Source organism: Mustela putorius, unplaced genomic scaffold (genome assembly GCF_011764305.1).
Source record: "Mustela putorius furo isolate JIRA1106 unplaced genomic scaffold, ASM1176430v1.1 tig00000580_pilon_pilon_pilon, whole genome shotgun sequence".
NCBI classification, from domain to species: Eukaryota; Metazoa; Chordata; class Mammalia; order Carnivora; family Mustelidae; genus Mustela; species Mustela putorius.
This window is the reverse complement of record NW_025421423.1, coordinates 507,650-529,962: the sequence shown is the minus strand read 5'-3', so window position 1 is coordinate 529,962 and position 22,313 is coordinate 507,650. Positions and strand designations below refer to the sequence as shown.

Here is a 22,313-nt window from a genome sequence, read left to right as displayed (position 1 = left end):
TTGCCCCTAACCCAGACTCCGACATCATGACATTTTTTGTTGTTTTATATTTGGCCAAAATATTCTGGTTTAGATACAGATATTTACAGAAGGTAAGGAAGAAGGGAACCGGGCCAGAGCGAGGCAGGTTTATGTACAAGGCTGAGCTGCAAAGAGCAACAACTTCCATATAAGGCAGGATTTGTGCATGTTGGTTTCCATCTTACACGACAATGTCCATTTCTGATGTGTGGAGAGATGGTGACCACTGCCCCCCCAGGTACCAGCAGCAGGAGACTGTCTGACTTGGGAAGAAGTAAGTTCTACAGGAGTCCAGTGGGTCCTTTCCGCTCTCCTAGGAGCCAGTAAGTTCGCATCTTTCCTTTTCCCTGGAAGTGGGGGAGTGAAAATAATTCAGATTCCTCCATGGTATTCCTTCATCTCTGTCTTTCCCCCCTGGTCCCATAATTGCTTTCATCCTCCCTTTCCCTGATCCCTCCCCATGGCCTGCCATCACCTTCATCTCCACATCCCCCCGAAGCTCTAGCTGGAAGCATCCTAGCTCATCCAGGGCATCCTTGGTGGTAGAGGAGACATGGATCTTCAGGGCTGGAGTGGGATGGGGTGTGGGGATGGTGGGGAGTTGAATCAAAGAAAAGACAAGAGAAGAATTGGTGGTATCGGAGAGAGCTTTACCAGACCACCACCCCTCAGGAGGCTCTCAGTCTTTCCCAGGGCACAGGCACTAGAACCAAAATGTGTCCAAGGATGGGGCAGTCAGGAACTGTGGTCTCTCAGATTGAGAGATTTGAGGAACTCTGAAAAGAAGAAAAGGACAACACACATTGAGGCTAAGGCTGGGGTTGAGGGCTGATGTTTTACCTTGACCGTTCGACTCCATGCGGGAAGCAGTGTTCACCGTGTCTCCAAAAAGACAATAGCGGGGCATCTTCAGGCCAACAACCCCAGCACAGACGGGCCCTAGGAGAAGAAACAGGTTGGGAGAGCCTGGGAAAAGCAGACACAAGGACTGGAGGGAGAGTCAGCCTTACCCGTGTGGACCCCTATGCGTAGCCTCAGCTGGTCATGGGGTCGGTGGCGGATGCGGAAGGAAGAAACAGCATCCAGTAATGCTAGGGCCATACGAGCAATTTCCGGGGCATGGCGCTGACCGTTTCGGCCTGGGAGGCCAGATACCACCATGTAGGCATCTCCAATCGTTTCTACCTGATTGAGATGGGGATTAAAATGTCACCTCTATGTGTATCAGTGGGAATGGAGAAGCATAGAAGAAGATAAGCTGGACACCACTCTGAGTCAACCGAACAGCCTGGGAGGCCAGCACATTGACTGGAAAGTAAGTGAGAACTGGCGGAGGTAGAGGTGGGTGGGTTCAGTTTCAGGGAATCTTTAAATCCTCCTATCCCACCCCTGTACATGGCGAACATTCAGTAAGTGTTTGCTGAATGAATGGATACCTGCTCTGCAACAAGACATGGACAATTAAGTTCTGCTCTCAGGAAATGGGAAGCAAGAAAACAGGGCTGCCCTGAAGAGCACAGAGGCTGGTGAGAAGGGCAAGCAGGCCCACTGAAATAGGTCTCATACAGCCTGAACTGTGCAAGGTAAGAAAGCAGCCGCTTGGCTTTGTTAATTGTACTGAAGTACACAAAAGAATGGCCTGTTTTTAGGAACTAGACACTGAACCATTTAGGGATAAAGGGGCACCATGCCTGCAACTTACTCTCAAATAATACAGAAAATAATTATATAGACATACAGATTTTTTAAAAATAAGGCAAGTGGGGTAAATTACAAATAACTGGTGATTCTGGGCGAAGAGTGTATGGGAGTTCTACATTACAGGATGAAAAACATGGTAGAGTAAGTCCAAAGGGAAGGGACAGGAACAGTATTAACTATGCAGTGTTAGACATTTTCCACAATAAATCTATTATTCCTAACTTATAGGTAAAATTCCTGACATTCAAGGAGATTTCCAGTTACTTGCCCAAGGCCACACAATTAGTTACAAAATCAACACCTCAATCCCAATGGTTTTTACTCTGAAGTATAATAAAGCTCGCTGTGTGCCAACTCAATGACTTAACAAAATTTTTTACAAGGTAGCCTGTCCCTCACCCTAATAAATCATTCTGTACCTACATCCCATATGATTCTCCCATGTCTAGAAGTGATGGAGAGATTGAGAAAAGATGGATAGACTATATTTATAACCCTAGGCAAAAAGTGGCAGATGGGGGCTAAATTCTGTGATGGTTCTGATTAGGGTGTTGACAGCCAGGAGGGCAAACTAACCATCGAGCAGGGTAAGGCATGTAGTGTTTGGAGAGATTGGGTTTTCAAGGTGGTCTCCAAAGGAGGGTAGCCCCAGATCTCACCTTGTAGACGTCAAAGTTGTCAATTATGGCATCAAAGCAGGTATACAGGTCATTAAGAAGTGTCACCACCTAACAAGGATGGGAAGGAAAGTAGAGTCCCTGAGACTTGAGCCTAACTTTCTAAGAATTCTTAACCCATAAGCCCTAACAAAATATGGGAACTCCAGAACAAAAGAATCTCCCCTACTATCAAGGCTTCCTATGCCCCAACGAAGCTCCCCCAGATCCCTATCCCGCCCCCTACTTCTTACTCCTGGTTCTCACCTGCATGGGGGTGCTCTCTGCTGACAAAGCTGTGAAGCCAACAATGTCACTGAAGTAGATGGTAACACTGTCAAAGGCCTCAGCCTGTACAGTCTCTCCCCGTTTTAACTGCTCTGCCACTGAACTAGGAAGCAAGGGCCAAACTCAGAGAGAGAGGAAGGGAGGAGAGAGGAAATGAGTGCATGGCAGAGCAGAGATGCATTATAATGTGAAAACTAAGCCGGGTAGAAAAGAAGGAAGGCGACTGGGACAAGCTCAAGGTAAAGTAAGTGGTGGGGGTTGGAAGGGGACCCCTGGGGATGGGGGCTAAATGTCTCAAGTTGGGATTGTTCTATATCCGCTTGCTAGAGCAAAGGCATGGTAGAGCCATGTCCTAAAAAGAAGGGGTGGGAAGCCAGGAAGAAGGCAGCATATCTCATTCAGGGACAGAATGAAAACACACAGGCTATCGCCAGAAAGTCTCACTGCATCAGGATGAAACAAAGCAGGGTTCTAATAGCTGGGAAGTGAGTTCTCAGGAGCTTGAGCAGGGAGAACCCAACAGCACAGAATACCAAAGGAAAATCTGGGAAGGTGACCAAAGTCTCACTGGGGTAGAATTTGGTAGAGCAGAGCCTCAGCCTTGCGTTTCTCCTCCAGATAGGCCTGTGTGCGCTCCTCCACCAGCTTCTCCAGGTTATTGGCATACTGCTCCATGCGCAACAGCAGGTTGTCCAATATGCTTGTGCCGCCCTCCCTGGGGGGAGGCCAGGATATGGTACCTGCTCCCACTCTCTCAAGACTCCCAGGACTTCCTACCCAACCTACCCTCTTTGCCCACCAGCCCCACCTCCACCACCAAAACTGATGAGGCTTCTATCCCTGGGGAGTCCACGCCCCTTAGTGCCCTCTCACTTGTTAAAGCGGCGAATGAAGCCCTTAATTTGTCCAAAGTCTGGCCGCTCAGCGGGTTCCTGGGCCCAACATCGCTCCATCAGCAACACCAGCTCTTCATTTAGTTGGGTCCGGTCAATGCTTGGCCGGAAATATGGCCGCTGACCATTTCGGACCTTCTGGACAATCTCTGAGGGTGATAAAGGGTTTGGATGAAGAACAGGGTCCCCTAGGTAGAGGGGTCTATGGGCAGTAGATTGACTCTCACCTTTGGGGCTGAGGTCCAGGCCCTCCAAGTAGAAAGGGCCACTGCGAAGTGCTATCTCCTGTAAGATGATCCCGAAGCTATAGACGTCAGCCTTCTGCATGCCTGTGGTTGGCAGTGGGTTCCCACCCAACAGTTCTGGGGCAGTCCACAGCTTCTCTGAAAAGAGGGAACAGGTTGGCCAGGTCCTCAAAAAAAGTGTCCCCACGCCCATAATACTCCCCATATTACTGTCATTCCATCTCCCTCTCCCACACACCCTAGGTGGAAATGATCAAGGCCAGAGGAGAAATATAAAAGTGGGTTGCGGGGAAGGGCCTCACTGGCATAGAGGGCGTGGCTGTCATCGGGTTCAGCAGTTGAGCGGAAGCTGGCCAGGCCATAGTCTGTGATTTTGAGCACAAAACGACTATCCACCACACAGTTGGAGGACTTGAGACTCCCATGGGATGCAATAATGCTGTTATGGAGGAAGGCCATGCCCTGCAGGATACAGAACAAGTCATGGGTTTGGATTATATCCGGCTTAGGATACCCCCTTCTCCATGAGATGGGCATTAACTAGGTGTCTAAAGAGCTTGGGACCATAAAAACAATAAGCTACTTTTGGAAGGTGTTCTTTACAGTAAGTTTCTATGAATGGAAGTGGGCAGAATAGGAGAGTCATCCCTTCCTGGTACCATTAACAGTATATTGGCACCACAGCACCAGGGACAGGTGAAATGTTGAAGGGGAGGGACAGGGGAGCTATCAGTTATTGCCCTGGAAAGGGAAGTCAGTCTTCTGAGTAGTGAACAGAACTATGAAGATAAACTCCAAGCATGATATGACTGACACTCGTGATGGCTTCAAATGTATGGCCACTACTTAGGAAGACACGGCTAAACACCCCGGTAATCCAAGTACCTAGATGCATTGAGGAAAACTAGCCACTTGCAAACTTTAACATACAGCCATGTCTGGGTAGGCAAGTCAGGATGGAGGAGGAAAGCAGTCTACTAGAGAGAATGCTGGGCCAGAGAGAAAGTGGAAAAAATAGTCAATTAGTAAAACCCTGGAAGACGGACAAAAGTGGGAGACAGCTGCCAAGCCAACACAGAAGCCAGAAGAGAAAAACTTTTGCTTATGAGGGACTATAAGGCAGGTCCTAAGAAGGCAGAGTGGTGCTTCCCACAATGAAACCCTGGGAGCCATCCCAAGTCAGGTAAGGTAGAAGAGAAAAAGGAGGCAGTGTACTGTATGCTAACCAAAATACCTCTATCTAAATATTTAGCCGTGGACCTACACAATTCATAACTCTTGTGTCTGTGAACGCCTTCCTTTTATTCCTTTTGATAGCAATAAAACCTTTGAGAGTCACCAAATTTGTGAATACAGAAAGGATTCGACTTCTGGCTTTGTTCTAAACCAATTTTCCACTAAATCATGAGTTCTCTCCACACCATAAGAGACTCTTAATCTCACAAAACAAACTGAGGGTTGCTGGGGGGTGGGGGAGTAGGGATAGGGTGGTTGGGTTATGGACATTGGGGAGGGTATGTGCTATGGTGAGTGCTGTGAAATGTGTAAGCCTGATGATTTACAGACCTGTACCTTTGGGACAAATAATACATTATATATTAATTTTTTAAAAATCATGAGTCCCCTCAAGAGTCCTGTTTTTCTTATATTATCATCACAGTCAGCCACCATATCAACTCTACCTAATATTTTATCTCTCACATGATGGCAAATTTTCACACACAAGACTTTTTTAAGTAATTTCATGAGAATTAAACAGAAAAATCAAAGCCAGCTTCAGGTGTGGTACAAGTGATCCACTAGGCTAGCTCACTAGCTGCAGGAATTGCTCTATAAACACCTGTCCAACCCATGCAAGATTCAAATTCATACCTTTGCAAACCCATGAACCACTGGGGTCACTTGAAAATAGCTAAAAACTGGGGCACCTGGGTGGCTCAGTGGGATAAGCCTCTGCGTTTGGCTCGGGTCATGATCTCAGGGTCCTGGGATCGAGCCCCGCATGGAGCTCTCTGCTCGACGGGGAGCCTGCTTCCTCCTCTCTGCCTGCTGCTCTGCCTACTTGTGATCTCTCTCTCTGTGTCAAATGAATAAATAAAATCTTTGAGAAAAAAAAAGAATTCACCAGAATTAAAAAAAAAATAGCTAAAAACTAATATACGGGAAGATACCAAAGGTTTAGTATAATTTTCCTTCGTTTCTCTTAGTTTTAAGTTTCTTCGTTTATCTATAGAGAGAAGTTTTAGTTTTAAGTTCTTAAGCTCTTAGTTTTAAGTTTCTTCATTTCTCTACAATTTTAGTTAGTGTTCTTTTTTTTTTTTAATTTTGGTTTTTCTTGGGGGGGAAAAGGAGCAGCTATGTGTAGGACTTTTTGTGGCAGATAAATCTCCCCCAATTAAAAACTCCAGACCTGAAGACATCCAGATGGCCAAAAGACACATGAAAAAGTGGTCCACATCACTTGGCATCAGGGAAATACAAATCAAAACTGCAATGAGATACCACCTCACACCAATCAGAATGGCTAATTAACAAGTCAGGAAATGACAGATGCTGGTGAGGATGCGGAGAAAGGGGAACCCTCCTACACTGTTGGTAGGAATGCAAGCTGGTGCAACCACTCTGGAAAACAGCATGGGGTTTCCTCGAAAAGTTGAAAATAGAGCTACCCTATGACCCAGCAATTGCACTACTAGGTATTTACCCTAAAGATACAAATGTAGTGATCCAAAGGGGCACATGCACCCTAATGTTTATAGCAGCAATATCCACAATAGCCAAATTATGGAAAGAACCTAGATGTCCATCAACAGATGAATGGATAAAGAAGATGTGGTATGTATATACAATGGAATACTATGCAGCCATCAAAAGAAATGAAATCTTGCCATTTGCGACAACGTGGATGGAACTAGAGGGTATTATGCTTAGCAAAGTAAGTCAATTGGAGAAAGACAACTATCACATGATCTCCCTGGTAAGAGGAAGGAGAGACACAACGTGGGGGGTAAGAAAAGAATAAATGAAACAAGATGAGATCGAAGGGAAACAAACCATAAGAGACTCTTAATCTCACAAGACAAACTGAGGGTTGCCGGGGGCCTGGGGATTGGGAGAGGAAGGTGGTTATGGACATTGGGGAGGGCATGTGCTATGGTGACTGCTATGAAGGTATAAACCTGGAGATTCACAGACCTGTACCCCTGGGGCTAATAATACATTATATGTTAGTAAAAAAAAATTAAAAAAAAAAACAAACTCCAGACCTTTACCCATCATTACCCAATCATTAGAATAAGGGAAACTGGAGAGAACGGGACTTTCACAGGACTAGAAGGAGAAACTGAAAGCAAAGATCAAGAAACAAAGGCATTTTAGGGGCACCCAGGTGGCTCGGTCAGTTAGGCATCTGCCCTCAGCTCAGGTCGTGATCCCAGGGTCCTGGGATGGAGCCCCACATAGGGCTCCCTGCTCAGAGGGGAGTCTCCTTCTCCCTCTGCCCTCCCCTGCCCCATTCTTGCGCTCTGTCTCTTTCTAATAAATAAATAAAATCTTAAAAAAGAAAGATATTTTAAAGCAAATGAACTCTTTTTTTTTTTAAGATTTATTTATTTATTTATCAGAGAGGGAGAGCGAGCGAGCACAGGCAGACAGAACGGCAGGCAGAGGCAGAGGGAGAAGCAAGTTCCCTGCTGAGCAAGGAGCCCAATGTGGGACTCGATCCCAGGACGCTGGGATCATGACCTGAGCCAAAGGCAGCAGCTTAACCAACTGAGCCACCCAGGCGTCCCTAAAGCGGATGAACTCTTAAGGAAGAGCAGGGAAGACTCACCTTAACAAGGTCATTAATGAGGGAATAACGAAACATCCAGTCCAAGTTGATGCTGTCATTTTCCAGAATATCCTGTTAGTGACACAGAACAGATTATGTGACTATTATGCCCACTATCTAACATGTGCTCATCTCCCCCATCCCTAAAATCTCCACCTTTCCCTTACCTGTAAACTCCCCCGAGGACAATACTCGGTCACAATGCAAATGTTGGGGGGATCAATGCAGGCACCAATGAAGCGAGTGAGATGGTTGAACTGAACATCTCTCATCTAACAAGAACAACAAAAAGTGGGAGAGGAAAAAAGAATTGAAAGAAATTAAAAATTAGATGCAGAAATAAACCATCAGGGGCGCCTGGGTGGCTCAGTGGCTTAAAGCCTCTGCCTTCAGCTCATGTCATGATCTCAGGGTCCTGGGATCAAGCCCCGCATCAGGCTCCCTGCTCAGTGGGAAGCCTGCTTCCTCCTCTCTCTCTGACTGCCTCTCTGCCTACTTGTGATTTCTGTCTATCAAATAAATAAATAAAATATTTTAAAAAAAAAGAAAGAAACCACTACATTGAACAGGACCTTTCTCTTAACTGTGCCTACAACTTAAAATCCTTTATAAATAAGCCCCTTGTCTTCCTGCCCCACTTTACTCTTCTCCTCTTCCCCCTCCCCTCTTTTCTCCATCCCTATTACCCCTCACCCTTAACCCATACACCATTACATACGTGTTTGAGCTCAAACAGGACCTGCCGGGTCAGCTCAATGCGCTTCTTATTCACATGTTTGATGGCGACAACATTGCCCTGATGGTGGGAGTGAAAGGGGGAAAAGTTAAGTTAGTATCAGGAGTTCTTGAGAGGTAGGAAATCCTGGAGAAGTGTGGGAACATCCAGGAACTCAGCTAGACATAGAAAGGAAGGTTATGAGGGGCAGAGGTTCATGGCAAGAGGTGACAGATGGGGATGAGACAGGATGAAATGGTGGGGACCAGAACAAGCAGATGACTGTTCACCTTGAAGTGACCGGTGTTGGCAAAGATCTGGTATTTCCCATGGGCTGTCATGAGCGAGCCGTAACTGGATCCCCGCTGGGGCCAAGGGCAACATGGAGGCGGAAGGATGAAAGGAACATTAGATGATGGTGGCAGTGCAGGGGCTATCGTTACAAGCCAATGTGCTGGGAAAGGTCCAGGGTACAAAAGAACAGGCACTCAGAGGGAAGCAGAGGGACAGCTGAGACCAGAGCTCACCAGCGACAGTGTGAGGCGACTGCCTGCCCCTTTATGATATCGTTCTGAATTGCCAAATTGCAGTTCTTCCCAGCGAATGCGCCACAACATGCTAGCCAGCTCCTTCTCCAGCATCAGCTTTCTGTAAGGACTGCACACCTCAGTTGACTGGCAAGCCCGATCCTCCCACCCCATGTGCTAACAGTGCGGTTGCAGGGGCTTCCCCGCAGCGCCCAGAGCTGCCACTGTTACACCCAAGGGGGCACTCAGAGCAGGACTGCCACAGGAGGCTGTGTTCCCCACCCCACAGGGATATGTGCCCTGTGCTCATTGCAAAACACAGAGGCTGAAGGTCAAAGTTCTTTCTTAAAATGGAAAATTCACCTGTGCCCTTAGAAGACCCCATGCAAAACCCCTCATTAGGACTCTCAGTCTAGGACCAAAAGGGGGAAAACAACACCTAGGCTGAAAGCTCAACGAGAAAGGCTAGAGACGAAGGTGTTAGGCCTAAGAGGGGACCGTCAAGCTAAGAGTCCCCCTAACCTCCAGAAGGCTGAGCAGGGGGAGGGAGGGGGCAGGTCAGTGGGAAGCCCAGAACTCACCGGAAGATGAGGAAGCTGGAAACACCAAACATGATGAAGGTGATTCCTGTGCCCAGAGCCACAATCGCCAGTGTTGAAAGTGGAGCTGAAGGAGGGAAGGGACCCTGAGAAAGACTGTGTGGAGTTGCGGCTGGGGAGGGGTGGTGCTCAGGGTGCAGGGTGTGGACAGATTTCTTGAGGGAAAGGAGTGAGGAGGGGGTATACAAGTAGAGGGAGTCAGGGAGAGGAGATGAAAGGACAGAAGTAAGGGGAGGAAGGATGACTCCCAGCCCCTGCACACACCCACTTTTATCACAGGATGGGTCGTCCAAGTCAAAGGCACAGGGGGGATTGTCCAGGGGCGGGGCCCCCTTCACCCAGGGAATAGGCCGTCCTGTCCACCAAATCTGCTTCTCAGCTCCTGAGTAGTGAGCTGCAGGCTGTGAGGAAGGAGAAAACTGGGCCCACGGGTCTGCTTCCCCAGCCTACCACCCACCCAGGAGAGAGCTCCAGCCAACAAGTCTCTGCCTCTAGTACCTTTGATTCTGCCCCACTGAACCCCTGAAAGCTGGCTAGTCAGGGCCCACAATCTCCACCCTGCCTCCTCCCCCCATCACCTGGAAGTCCCCAGAATCCAGGTCTCCCATGGCCCACAGGACAAAGTCAGTCTCTCGGTCATTGTTCTTGTCCATAACAACCAGTCCAGTTACACCTAAGACAGAAAAGAGTAGCCCTTCCTCTGAGATCTACCCTAGGCCTCTCTCCTGTGCTCGATTCCTCTGATTACCTCAGATCCCTCCCAGCCCATGTTCTTTTATTTATTTATTTATTTATTTATTTATTTATTTTATTTGACAGACAGAGATCACAAGTAAGCAGAGAGGCAGGCAGAGAGAGAGGAAGGGAAGCAGGCTCCCCGCTGAGCAGAGAGCCCGATGCAGGGCTTGATCCCAGGACGCTGGGATCATGAGCTGAGCCGAAGGCAGAGGTTTTAACCCGCTGAGCCACCCAGGCGCCCCAGCCCATGTTCTTAATACATGGCCACCTTCCCCATGTTCTCTGCCCCTGCCATCTATATTTTCTTCTGCCTCCTCTGCTCCCTGGCCCGACCACAGCACTCTGGCCTCCACCTAACCCTCTCCATTACCATGGTATCTTCGTCCCTGCATCTTCTCCACAATTCGAAGTCCATCTTCCCGGGTGCCTCCCTCCTGGATTGTCTCATTCAGGACCTCAGCGTACAGCAGGATCCCATCGTAGAAGCAGCCAGCAATGAGGTTCATCTAGGGGTGGTAACTTCAGCAGGGCTCTCCAAATGTCCAGCCAGGCCCCGCCCCAGCCCCCTTTCCTGTCTCTGGGGTCTCCTTCTACCTCTTCTCTCTTCTCTGGTTTGCTTCCTTCCCGCCTCTCTTCCTAACATGCCATCCCTACCTCACTGGACAGAAGAGCAGAAGGGAAACCCTGGATGACAGCAGATGGTCCCCAAATTGGGCTGGCTCCATGGCCAAGGCTGAGTTAAGGAGAAGAGCCTTTCCTCAATGCCTGGCCCAAATCTCAGGAAAGCGAGATCTACTTACCAGGGAGGGGGCCAGCTCCACACCAAAATCTTCCCGGGCTCTTATCAGCAGACGATTCTGGAATTCCTGATACTCGGGATTTGGGGGTTCTCGGTAAGTGATCACCAATACTGTCTGTACCAACAGCACATGGGAGAGAGTGAACAGGATTCAAGATAGGCATTGGGGAAGAGAGGAAGCAAGACAGGGAAGCTCGGTGAAATATTCATGATACACAATATACACAGGTGAGTCTGAAGGGCGAAAGGATACAAAGCTCTGAGTTGTGCGTGCACCTGAGTGTGGGATGTACGTGTGGTGTGAGTTTAACACATCGGGAAGAGGGGAGTGGCACTCCTCCATGAAAGGTGCTCAGTTCTAGAAAGATGGAACCTGGGAAATAGATGGTATCAACTCCAACCCCCAGACCTGCCCCTCATCCTCCTGAAGCCCCTACCACCAGGCAACCCTCCCTGCCAGGCTGCCATGGCCCTCACAGCTGCTCCATCCCAGCCTCTCTGGGCACCCACTCGCTATCAAGGACAACACGGATCAGCAGCTCCTCTCTGATGTGTTCATTACTGTTCATGTGATCAGTAAAGTGTTGATATTTTCCTCCAGGCCACTTGGACACAGTGCCTCCACCCAGTGAATTAAGTAGATTTCAGGTTCTAGGACACCCGAGGGAAATACCTAGAGACAACATTTCTGTCAGTGAAAAGCTGTGGGTCCATTCACTTAACGTGTGCAGAACACCCACCCTAAGCAGCCCTGTCCTGCATACTGGTGCGGTCCTATACGTCACTAAGTAATACATACGTGTCACAGAGAAAACACAGAGTCATATGCCCACACGCATTTCACAGCTACACAAATGACACACTCAATCTCAGCTGGGCCCACAGCTCACTAGCTTTGGGTCAGCACATCCCTGTCTCTCACTGGTACGCCCACTTGGCGCCCAGTGCCCTTACACACTGCCCCTTCCTTAGCTGATGGATGTATTGGCCTCTGCCTACACCTCAGGCTCGCACGGTGACTGAGAACCAGCTTTTGCCTTGGATGGGAAACTGGGCAAGACTTCATTCAGATCAATGCATTTTGTGAAATGATAGCTTAAAATCTATTCACTTCTATCAGTTTTGTTCATTCCTGTCACTGAAAGTACATGTGGACACGGAGATACTAGATAAATCACCTATACATGATTTATTTTATATCAATTCATTCTAGGAAGGAAATAATAAAGTTGGTTTCTAGTATGTATTCATTACATTAGACTAGTGTTTGCTTCATAGTGTAATTATTCTTACTGGAGCATTAGGGTCCTTGATCACATTCTTGTAATACTCTCCCCCACTCAGGTAAAATTTAAAAGGAGAAGGGGCCTGAAGATGGGGTTGGAAAAGTTTGCTCAATAACACCTATTTCAAGAATAAAAGAAAAATAGAAGGGTAGGATATTGCTAACAAACAATGTTAAAAAATCAGTAAAAAAGCTCAAAAAGATCATGCTTAACACAATTTATATTTCAATAATAAAGGCTGATAACAGGTTTTTAATGCTTTTTAAGCACTTCATAATTCTCTAGGCTTCTCTGTTTCCTAGACTAGCTGTTATCACACTTTTTGATTTCATGACCCCTTTATACAACTAAAAGTTACTGAGGACCACAAAGAGCTTTTGAGTATATGGTACATCTATCAATATTTTCATTTTAGGAATTAAAACACAAGAATACACAAGTACACCTTCTCCAGCTGCCAGGCTGACAAGAGCAGCCCACATCATGTACCCTCTGGAAAACTCCACTGTACAACTGTGAGGGGTAAGAGTAAGGAGGCATGGGACACCTGGGTGGCTCAGTTGGTTAGGTGGCTGCCTTCGGCTCGGGTTGTGATCTCAGTGTCCTGGGATCGAGTCCCACATCGGGCTCCGTGCTCAGCAGGAAGCCTGTTTCTCCCTCTGCCTCTGCCTATGCTCACTCTCTCCGACAAATAAATAAATAAAATCTTAAAAAAAAAAAAGAGTAAGGAGGCAAATAAACATCTTAGTATTGCGTTTTAAATAGTTTTAATCTCCTGGTCCTTCTGATAGGAGACATAGAAATCTTCCTCGACCACACTAGCTAAGGTACAATTCCCTTTTATTCCCTTTACATGAGAGGCCTTTGTTTTGTTTTATCTTTGTTTTTTGTGGGTTTTTAAAGTAAAATTCATTGCAAAAGTCATTCTAAGTTTGTATTTATTTGCTTATTTAGTGTCTGTCCTTCCCACTAAAGGTAAGCTCCAGGCAAGGACTACATCTGTTACATTCTCCACTGTATACCAGTACCTAGCAGAGTGACTGGGATATAATAGGGGCTTGGTAGATACTAACAGAATGAGTCAATCTTTGAATGAATTAAACATCAACTGAACAATGCGGTAAATTCTACAGGAGACAGAGTTAAGCACAAGAATAGGAAATTCAGTCCAAATTAAGGATTGTTTCCTCAAAGAGAAAATAACTCATCTGAGTCTTAGAGAACACATAAATATTATTCAGACAGACAAAGGTAAGAAGGTTCTTTTAGGCAAAAGTTATAGCATAAATGAAACCCATCCTACCACTGCCCATGTTCAAGTGTGACAGTCATGGACTCAGACCCAGACATGTCACTCACAGTCAGATACAACCAAGTATATACTGACAGCCACATAAAACTTTACTCATTGGGGAAGACAACCATCAAAGTCCAGCCCTTGTACACATCTACTGAATTTCAGACTCAGAGAATCCCCATAGGCCCCCTCAAATCCTTTTCAGGAAAAGGAGGGATGTGAATAAATAAATAAATAATACATGTATATATAAATTGGTGAAAAATTGGTGAGAGTATCAGGGAACAGTTTGTGGGTATGATTTGAAGAGGCAGAGATTTGGGATGAGGGAAGGAAGTACATTCCAGAAAAAAGGAGCAAAAAGCACAAAGGCAAGAGAACACGGAGGCCCAGAGTCTAGGGAACTGAGAGAGGTCGGTTTGGTTGGAGTACTGGGCAAGAGGGACACCAGGAGGCAAAATTGAAAAACTGAGCTGGGGCGCCTGGGTGATTCAGTGGGTTAAAGCCTCTGCCTTCACCTCGGGACATGATCTCAGAGTCCTGGGATCAAGCCCCATATCAGGCTTTCTGCTCCGCGGGGAGCCTGCTTCCGCCTCTTTCTCTGTCTGCCACTCTGCCTGCTTGTGATCTCTCTCTGTCAAATGAATAAATAAAATCTTTAAAAAAAAAAGAGAGAGAGAGAGAGAGAAAAGAAAAACTGAGCTGATCACAGACTGTAGAAAGTCTGAAATGTTGTGATGTCAGGATTTTATTGTATAGAAAGTCAGTCATTAAAAGTTTTGAGGAGTGAAATGAATGCAGTCATGTCAATTTTCCCCATAAATTATTTTGTAAATTCATGTCTTTCCACTCCTACTACTGCCACTGTCATTCAAACCCATATCACTTCACCCCATTCAAGACCCAAGTATAGGCAATCTTACTGCCTCTAGCCTCTTCCTCTCCTAAGCCAACCTGAATTCTGTCTCTGTATTTCTCTTTGAAAAAAAATCTCAAGGACCCCACATTCAAGTCCAAGTATCTTAATCTTAGGTTCAGGGCACTCCTTAATTTGATTATGCCTCTGCAACATTATTTCCTATATCTGCTTCAAGCCAACCTTCTTTCTTGGCAGGTCAGTGTCTTTTGGTCCCCCAAAAATGCCCATTCCTATCTTTTTCTCTTTGTTCAGGCTGCTGTATCTTTTCTCCCACTCAGACTAGGAAGATGACATCTATCTTCCAAGTCATAATAGATTCTTACTCCTTTATGAAAAGGCTTTCCTAAACCCATTCAGTGTCCCTCCTCAAACCGCCTCAAGTTCTCAGTGTCTGTTCCGGGACACACAGCATCATCTTTCTCAGACTTGTAGCTAACTGTACTACAATCATGCCTCACTTATCCAGAAAGGTTGGAAGTCCTCTCAGGGTCTTGAACCAGTTCTTTTCTAGAACTTCTCCCTCTCACAGTATGGGACTTAGGAGTGTTCTGGGATCTTGGGAGGTAGTGCCGACACCAAAAAGAGCCACAAAAGTGGAGAAGTAGGAAAGAATGATATGAAACTTAAAAAGCCTCTGTTCATTTCCCTCCTATAGTTCATAATTCCAGCCCTATATTTGGGGTTTCTGCGGGTCTTATGAGAGACAGAGAATGTCCAAAGAAGCTCCTCTTCCCCCTCCTTCAAGTCTGGCTCAAATGATACCTGAAAGGCCTCTCTGAGGGCCTGGGCCTGTTCCCGGGTGCGATTGTCTTGCCAGGGCCGGCCTGTGGAGCGTGTGGGGCCAGCACGGAGACTCTCCCCAAAGACATCCAGGTAAAAGAAGACATAATCCCCATTGGTCAGGTTCTCCCTCTGGGCCTGAAGAAGAATCTCATGCAGCATCTCCAGAGGGCCACAGATATACACAACTGAGAAAAGGTACAAGACAGAGGGGAATTCTTAGAAAGGATCCAGTCCCCACACAGCCCCCTCTCTGAACCATCTGCATTTCCATCTTTAGCAGGAAAGAGAGTGCCCTAACCTATCAACCACCCAACATATGCTCCCCATCCCTCCCCCTTGGAGTCTATCTCATAAGTACCCTGGGGCCTTATGGACCATCTGGCAGAGGTCAGAGTGTGACTCCAGACCCCAGAGGAAGGGAGCTATCAGCTTTAAGCCCCTCCTCTTCCCAGAGCTCTGCCTGTTGCCCCCCACCCAACCCTCCTCTCTGCCCTGCCGTTCTCTAGGCTCAAAAGCACTGATTGCTCAGAATTTCTCTCGGTGTCAGCTACCCTGTCTTTCCCAGACAAATCTCCTGAACCCCAAAAGTTCATTTATGGAGTCCTCTCTATTTTTCTGCCACAAAAGGGTCTTGGGGCCCCAGTCTAAGAAGTTTCTGCTCACAGATGGGTACACATCCACTACTCCAGGGCACTCATTTCACACTGCTCCCCAAATTCAATTTCCACCCAATCCCACATTCTTCCCTGACACAGGATTCACTTCTCATTCCACCTTAGCTCTTATCCCTGGCTTACAGCTGCCTGTGCCATCCACAAGCTTCCCTAATAGAACGCCTTCACCCTCTCACAGATGCTCTGTCCACCCGTGCTTCTTGACCCCAGCCACCAGCTCCTCAGTGCCCACCTCCATCCACCTTCTCCCAGTGCTGAGCTCCAGGGCGACAGCGACCCTCCTCCCCCCACACCCTGACCTGGACCTGGACCTGGACCACACTCACTGCGCCCGTTGGCCCGGATGAAGTGGGTGGCCTGCTCTGGCCCCCCCGGCTCTCGGGCATACACCTGGTGCTGCACACTGAGGTTGCTGCCCTGCAGGGCTTCAAAGACGCCCTCGATGGTGAAGTAGTGAGGCCGGTCATCGGTGCGGGCATCCAGATACAGCAAGGCAGCACGGGCCGTCCAGTTGAAGTGCCCATGTAATGTCACTACAAACTCACCCAGCTTGGGAGCAGAGGGGCCAGTACGCACCAGGGTACGATAATGCTCATTCTTAGCTGCAAAACCAGAGGCCACAGCACCCGCAGTCAGCAGGGGAAGACGCCAGTGTGAGGCAAAGCGGGCCACAGAGGCAGCAGGGTACACGCAACCGGGGCCCAGCAGAAGGTCAGGGTCATGGTACAGCTTGAGGTCCACCGCACGCAGTGGTGCCAAGTACTCAGAGCAGGCGCCGTCTAGTTCGGAGCTGACAAACCGGAGGTCCACCGGCAGCGCCCGGCCCAGCGCCTCCATAGCTAGAGCCACTGCAGGACCCACCCGTGGCCAGGCCCAGGCATAGCTCAGGTTGTGTTCCGGCAGCACCACCGCCAGTGTCAGGTTCCGTGCCCCGGGAGGACGCACCCCACCTGCCAGGGCCGCCAGCAGCAGCAGGAGTGATGGCAGTGCCATAGGGAGAAAGCAGCAGCCCCAGCACCCGCAGAACCTGGTGCCACTCTGGCCTAGGGGGGAGGCAGGAGCACAGCCCAGCCTGGAACCTGGGGAAGGTGGCCGGGAAGGGAAGTGGGGTAAGCTAGGTAGGCTGGGATAAGGAAAGCGTTGGCGATGGGAGAGGGGGAGATAGGACAAAGCCCCACGGATAGAGGCAAAGAGTGGGTCTACCAGCCCGGGGCAAGGAGCAAGGGCTGAGTAGAGTCGCACAAACAGGGAGGGACCAAGGGGGCCCGGGACTGGGATGGGGACCGTGAGAGGTGAAGGAACCTGATAAAGCTGGGAAAGAAAAGGGGATCAGAGACTGGGATGGGGTGGGGGTGGGGGGGAGGCTGGTACAAAGAAAAGGCCCTGGGGGACCTCCCCGCTGAAGGGGCTGGGAGGGCTGAGAGCTGCAAAAAGGAGGACCAAGGGGGTAAGGTGGGAGGGGGCCTGCGCCGCGGAAGGACTGAGACCATGGGCGGGCGGGGAGCGAAGCAAGGCCTGGGCCGGACGAGAGGGAAAGGCAGGGGTAAATCTCCCTGTGAAGGCTTCTCCAGAAGCTCCAGCTTGGACTAACGGGCCCAGGGCGCTGGTCCCATCCGGAGCTGCGGCGGCCCCGCCCGTGTCCCAGCTCCTCTCTGCTCCGCTCCTCCTGGGCCCCGGCGGCCGGCGCTGCCCGGCGCTTCCTCCCGCCCCCCGCCTGGGCCCCCAGGCGCGCCGCTTGTCCAGGTCAGGTCGCCGCGGCCGGGGCCCGTCTCCGCTCCCTGCGCCGGCGGCGGCGGCCCAGTGTGACTCCCTGGGCAGGCCGCCCGCCCCCGCCCCGCGCCTTCCCCGCCCCCTCCCCCGCAGCCCCTCCTCCTCCCCCTCCGGCCCCACCCTCCGGCGCCTGCTGTCTCCCCCCACCCCCTTCCCTGACGCCCAGGGACAACCCAGATCTCCTACCCACCCAGTGACAACTCGGGGGCTCCACACAAGGGCTTCTTAGGCCGGCGAGGTTCCTGGGCGTCCTCTCACTTTAAGGGCCTACCCCTGTCTCCCCCAAGCCCCCGGCCCACTCCGCCACTCTCTCCCCATCTTGCACGGTGCCACAAGCTCAGAACTTCTCTTCTCCCCACACGTGCACCCCGCTGTTCTTAGGGTACCCTCTCAACTCCCCTGAGTCCCTCCAACAGTCTAGTATCCAGAAAGCAGTCAGGAATCCCCAAATATTTGGTATCCTTACTAGTCCTCCGCCTAAACCATAGCACCCTTCCCATTGCCAGGAACCTCTCACTCCTTCACCATGAAGACACATGCCTGCTACCTGGCAGATGGTGCCTCCAGGACCAATGGACTCCGATGGCTGATTTTTACCTGAGTCCTTACAGAGCCCTTGGGTGGGTCTCCTTCCATAGAACTCAACCCTCCGACCTCCCTCTTCCTTCCCCATGCTCCCTTCTGTCGTCTCCCATGTCCTCAGAGGCCCGTTGTAGCCCACTAGGCCTCTACCACACCATCTGCTCTAGGGACCCAGCCCCAGAACGGCCACTCCTCTTTTGTCTCCCTGCACAGCCCAGGCTTGCACCTGATAACAGCTCACAGACTGACTAAGCAAAACATTCCCCACCAACAGTGGAAGCCCATTGTATCCCCCTTGGGCTCCACCCTGCTCCCAAGCCACCAACCTAGAAGGCTCTCCCCAGATACCTATATCTGGCATGCCAATCTGATCCCAAGAACAGCTTATGAGGGATGATATCATGGTTGCTGGGAGGAACTGCTATGGGACCTTGGGGAGTGTCTCTCAAATTGTCATAAAGGAGAAGCATATAAATCCATTTTCTTCCCCTCTCTGAGAGCCACAGCTTGTCTCCCCCGTTCAAGCCTCTTCTCCAGAAATCACAGTGCCAAGAAGCTGAGAGCTCCAAGAGTAAAGGGAGGGGTGTAGGTGTGTAGGGGGAGAGGAGGGGCCTAGTTTCTCCGAGATGAAGGCGACACCTAGTGGTTTTGAGGGGGAAATTAAGAACAATGACATTTTATTCTTAGGTGTGATATTTCTTTAATTGAACACTGGCTGACTTGCATAAGCTGTAGGGATGAGTACAAGAAAAGCTGAATAATGTAGCCCTTACCTTGGAGGAGTGTGTAATTGGAATCCATGGGGTGCAGAAACCAAGGGCAAGGCCCCAGCAACAACTTGCCCAAGTGCAGTAGAAATGGAAGCTTTAGGACTTCTTTAACACAGAGGGATGACAACTCCAATTCTAGCTCCCAACACTGTGAATAAAAAGGAATTTTGTCCTATCTGAGCAAGGAAGAGAAGGACAAAACAGTCAAAAGGGTGATGGGACAACCTGAAAAAAACATTGTTCTAACTTCAGATCACATCAACCAAATGATACGTTTTAAGCAATGATATGCAGTTTAATAAAAAAAGCAAATGGGAAGAGGAGGAGAAATCTGAAACAGGATCTGACAAAACTGTGCTCTTTTCGCATGGCTACAATATGTTATGAAAACCAAAAGAGTAGCTATCTGTGGCCTTGTAGAATTGGTTGGCAGACAGACTAAAAGCAGGAAGACCATTCTGAGGCTCCTGGAGAAATCCAAGCATGAACTTCTAAGTGCCTGATCTAGGGTGATGGAATAGTAATGGAGAGAGAAAAACAAATATGCTATAATAGGAAGGAAGAAACAACAGGACTTGGTGGCAGACTAGAGCCATAGGATGAAGAGGAAGAAGGCAAAGACTATGCTAAGGTGGGGGGGGGGGTCTCACAGGTAAAGGCCAGGTGAAAAATGTAAATGTGAGAAGGAGCTGGGGGTCTGCAAACCCTAAAGCCCCTGCTTCATCAGACGTGGGTGCCCCCACTGTGGGATGGAGCCCAGAGTTGTCAGCTGGTCCAATTCTCCTTTAGGACTGTTTCAACAGCATCTGTGACAACTCTCTGGGGCTCCAGTCTCACCTCCCTCCAAGTCATCCTCCACGATGTGCTCCGATGCCAAAGTGACCTTTCGAAACAAAAACCCAAGTATGTCACTTCCCTGCTCAAAATCCTTAAATGGTTCCCCATGGAAGATGTGTTTTTCAAGCTGTTATTTTTGGTATCAAAACCCTTCCTTCAAACCACAAATTTAAATGTAAAACAGAAATGAAGCCCAGCTGCTCCAGAAGCAATAGCAGTGGCAGGCCAAGATACCCATGCCCCCTGCCCTTCGTGGCTCTCCACACAGAGCCCCCAGGCCTCTGGACCTCTCCCCTTCACATGTGGGGAGCACCAATTATCCAAAATGTATGTATGTAAGATGGTTTCAAGGAATCCACTTCCAGATCCTTGCCTTCCATATTTACTCTTTCCTAAATGAACTGCCAAAGAACAACCTTGTGCTTGCACAGACCTCCTGCTTTAAGAAAGAAAGCCATGTCCCTCACTCATGCCAAAGCTAAGGATAAGGAGTTGTTCTAGGGAGTCAAAACTGCTGGGACACCAAGCAAAGGGATATATAAAGAAGACATTGATCCAGGAAAACTGTGAAAGATGAATCAAGGTGCCTTAAATTGATAGGCTTCCTGCCTTTTCCCCACCCTACACATAATTCTGCATTGGAAATGGCAGTTTTAGGTGCACCTGGGTGGCGCAGTTGGTTAAAGTGTCCAACTCTTGGTTTCAGCTCAGTTCATGATCTCAGTCAGAGTCTTGAGATCAAGCCCTGCATTGGGCTCCACACTCAGTGCAGAGTTTGCTTAAGACTTTCTCTCCAGGGGCACCTGGGTGGGTCAGTCGTTAAGCATCTGCCTTCGGCTCAGGTCATGATCCCAGGGTCCTGGGTTTGAGCCCCTTATCGGGCTCTCTGCTCAGTGGGAAGCCTGCTTCTCCCTCTCCAACTCCCCCTGCTTGTGTCTCTCTCCCTGTCAAAAAAAAAAAAAAAAAAAAAGGCATGTTTAGCCTAGGCTGGAGTTCATTAGCCAAAGAAGGATATATTAGTGATATATTTTGCCCTAAAAGTAACTGAAATACACTAAAATATTTGGATTTTACTATATATAAATTATACCCCAGTAACTTAACTTAAAACAAGTCAACCAAAAAAATGTAACTGGAAAGTTCTGCAGGTCATGAAAAAATTCATTAAATAAAAAACACAGGTAAACAGGTAAATAACTTATATAGTAGTTAGTGTGCTTTATAAAATAGCTAAAAGTCTACTTTATTGAATTGCCATGAGATATCTGTTACAATTATAGTCAATCCTCAGTTCATTCCAACTTGTAAAATAATCAATGTTTTCCATCTCCTATTAACAATACATAAAGGTAAGCTTGGATTATAAATGTGAGATTTCAACTTAAAATTGTGTAAGAGGGTTATTATTATTTTAGGGAGCTCAGGAGCAAAAAAGTTAAAGGTCTGTGGCTCAAAATAACACTATGAGGAGTACCTGGCTGGCTCCGTCTGAAGAGCATGCAACTCTTGATCTCAGGGTCATGAGTTCAAGTCCCACGTTGGGCATGACTCTACTTTAAAAGATAAAATAAAGCAACACTTTGAAAATCAATGGCTACATAGTGACTCTTGATCCTATCAAGATGTTAGTCTCCCTTCTGCTAATAAATATTTTAAATAACAGCAACTTACTAACTTAAAATGAAATTCAGAGATAATATAAGCTATCTATATACATAATTTCAAAACACCAATAAAATGTCCTAGCTGTAATAGAAAACAGAAGTAAAAGACAGTAACTGGTGGTAAAATAGTAGGTATTTCAATACATAAGTGATTGGACAGAACTATGATAGAAGATTCAAGGAAGCACTCACATATATGCACCTAATTTTAAAGAACGAGTAAATAAGGATTTAAGAGATCAGAAGCGATCCTATTTAAAAAAACATACAAACAAACCTAGATTAAATACCAGTGTTAGGGTAAGTAATAACAGACCAAATTTATTTATATATAATACCCTACACAAATGTTCGGTGGAACATTTGAGAATCATACAGAACTCAGGAGATCTAAATCATGCAGAATCCAGAGCTTTTGACAACCAAAATGTACTGCCAGTGTTGAAGTACAAAGACTGACAAGATAAAATTCCTTCTCTTGCTAAATACATGACCTAGTAGCAAAGGTAGAAAAGTAGAGGTAGAAAGGTAGAAAATACCTGCTTTAAAACAATATTCTCAGTTACATGGATCTGCTCTCACACTGAAGTCTAGCATCTGTGGCTTCAACTACTAACAGGACACTAGCACCCACCTCCCATCACTATAGCAATGAAAAATGTCCCACAAATGTCCAAAACACCCCTCCACGAGCAGTACCACTGGTGTTAAGAACTG

The 22,313-nt window shown here is 48.0% G+C and overlaps 1 protein-coding gene across 5 annotated transcripts; it reads right to left on the bottom strand.

The window, feature by feature from the left end:
- Positions 1-29: 29 nt before the first annotated feature.
- On the bottom strand, positions 30-20,645 carry NPR2 (natriuretic peptide receptor 2). 5 transcript variants are annotated; one of them, XM_013053750.2, is made up of 23 exons: positions 19,099-20,645; positions 16,300-16,575; positions 15,279-15,484; positions 11,016-11,129; positions 10,586-10,721; positions 10,056-10,150; positions 9,746-9,878; positions 9,460-9,544; positions 8,879-9,008; positions 8,642-8,716; positions 8,355-8,432; positions 7,804-7,908; positions 7,637-7,708; positions 4,107-4,266; positions 3,787-3,942; positions 3,540-3,708; positions 3,235-3,381; positions 2,646-2,769; positions 2,382-2,450; positions 1,032-1,206; positions 862-960; positions 497-588; positions 30-368 (listed from the first exon to the last, which is right to left on the bottom strand). In XM_013053750.2, exons 1-23 carry the CDS (start codon positions 19,124-19,126, stop codon positions 303-305), a joined length of 2,790 nt encoding a protein of 929 aa, XP_012909204.2. In that variant the 5' UTR covers positions 19,127-20,645; the 3' UTR covers positions 30-302. The 5 variants fall into 5 exon arrangements, with proteins under 5 accessions (XP_012909204.2, XP_004747627.1, XP_004747628.1 ...); XM_004747570.3 differs by lacking the exon at positions 19,099-20,645 and having other exon boundaries at positions 16,300-17,808; XM_004747571.3 differs by lacking the exon at positions 19,099-20,645 and having other exon boundaries at positions 8,879-8,999; positions 16,300-17,808.
- Positions 20,646-22,313: the final 1,668 nt, after the last annotated feature.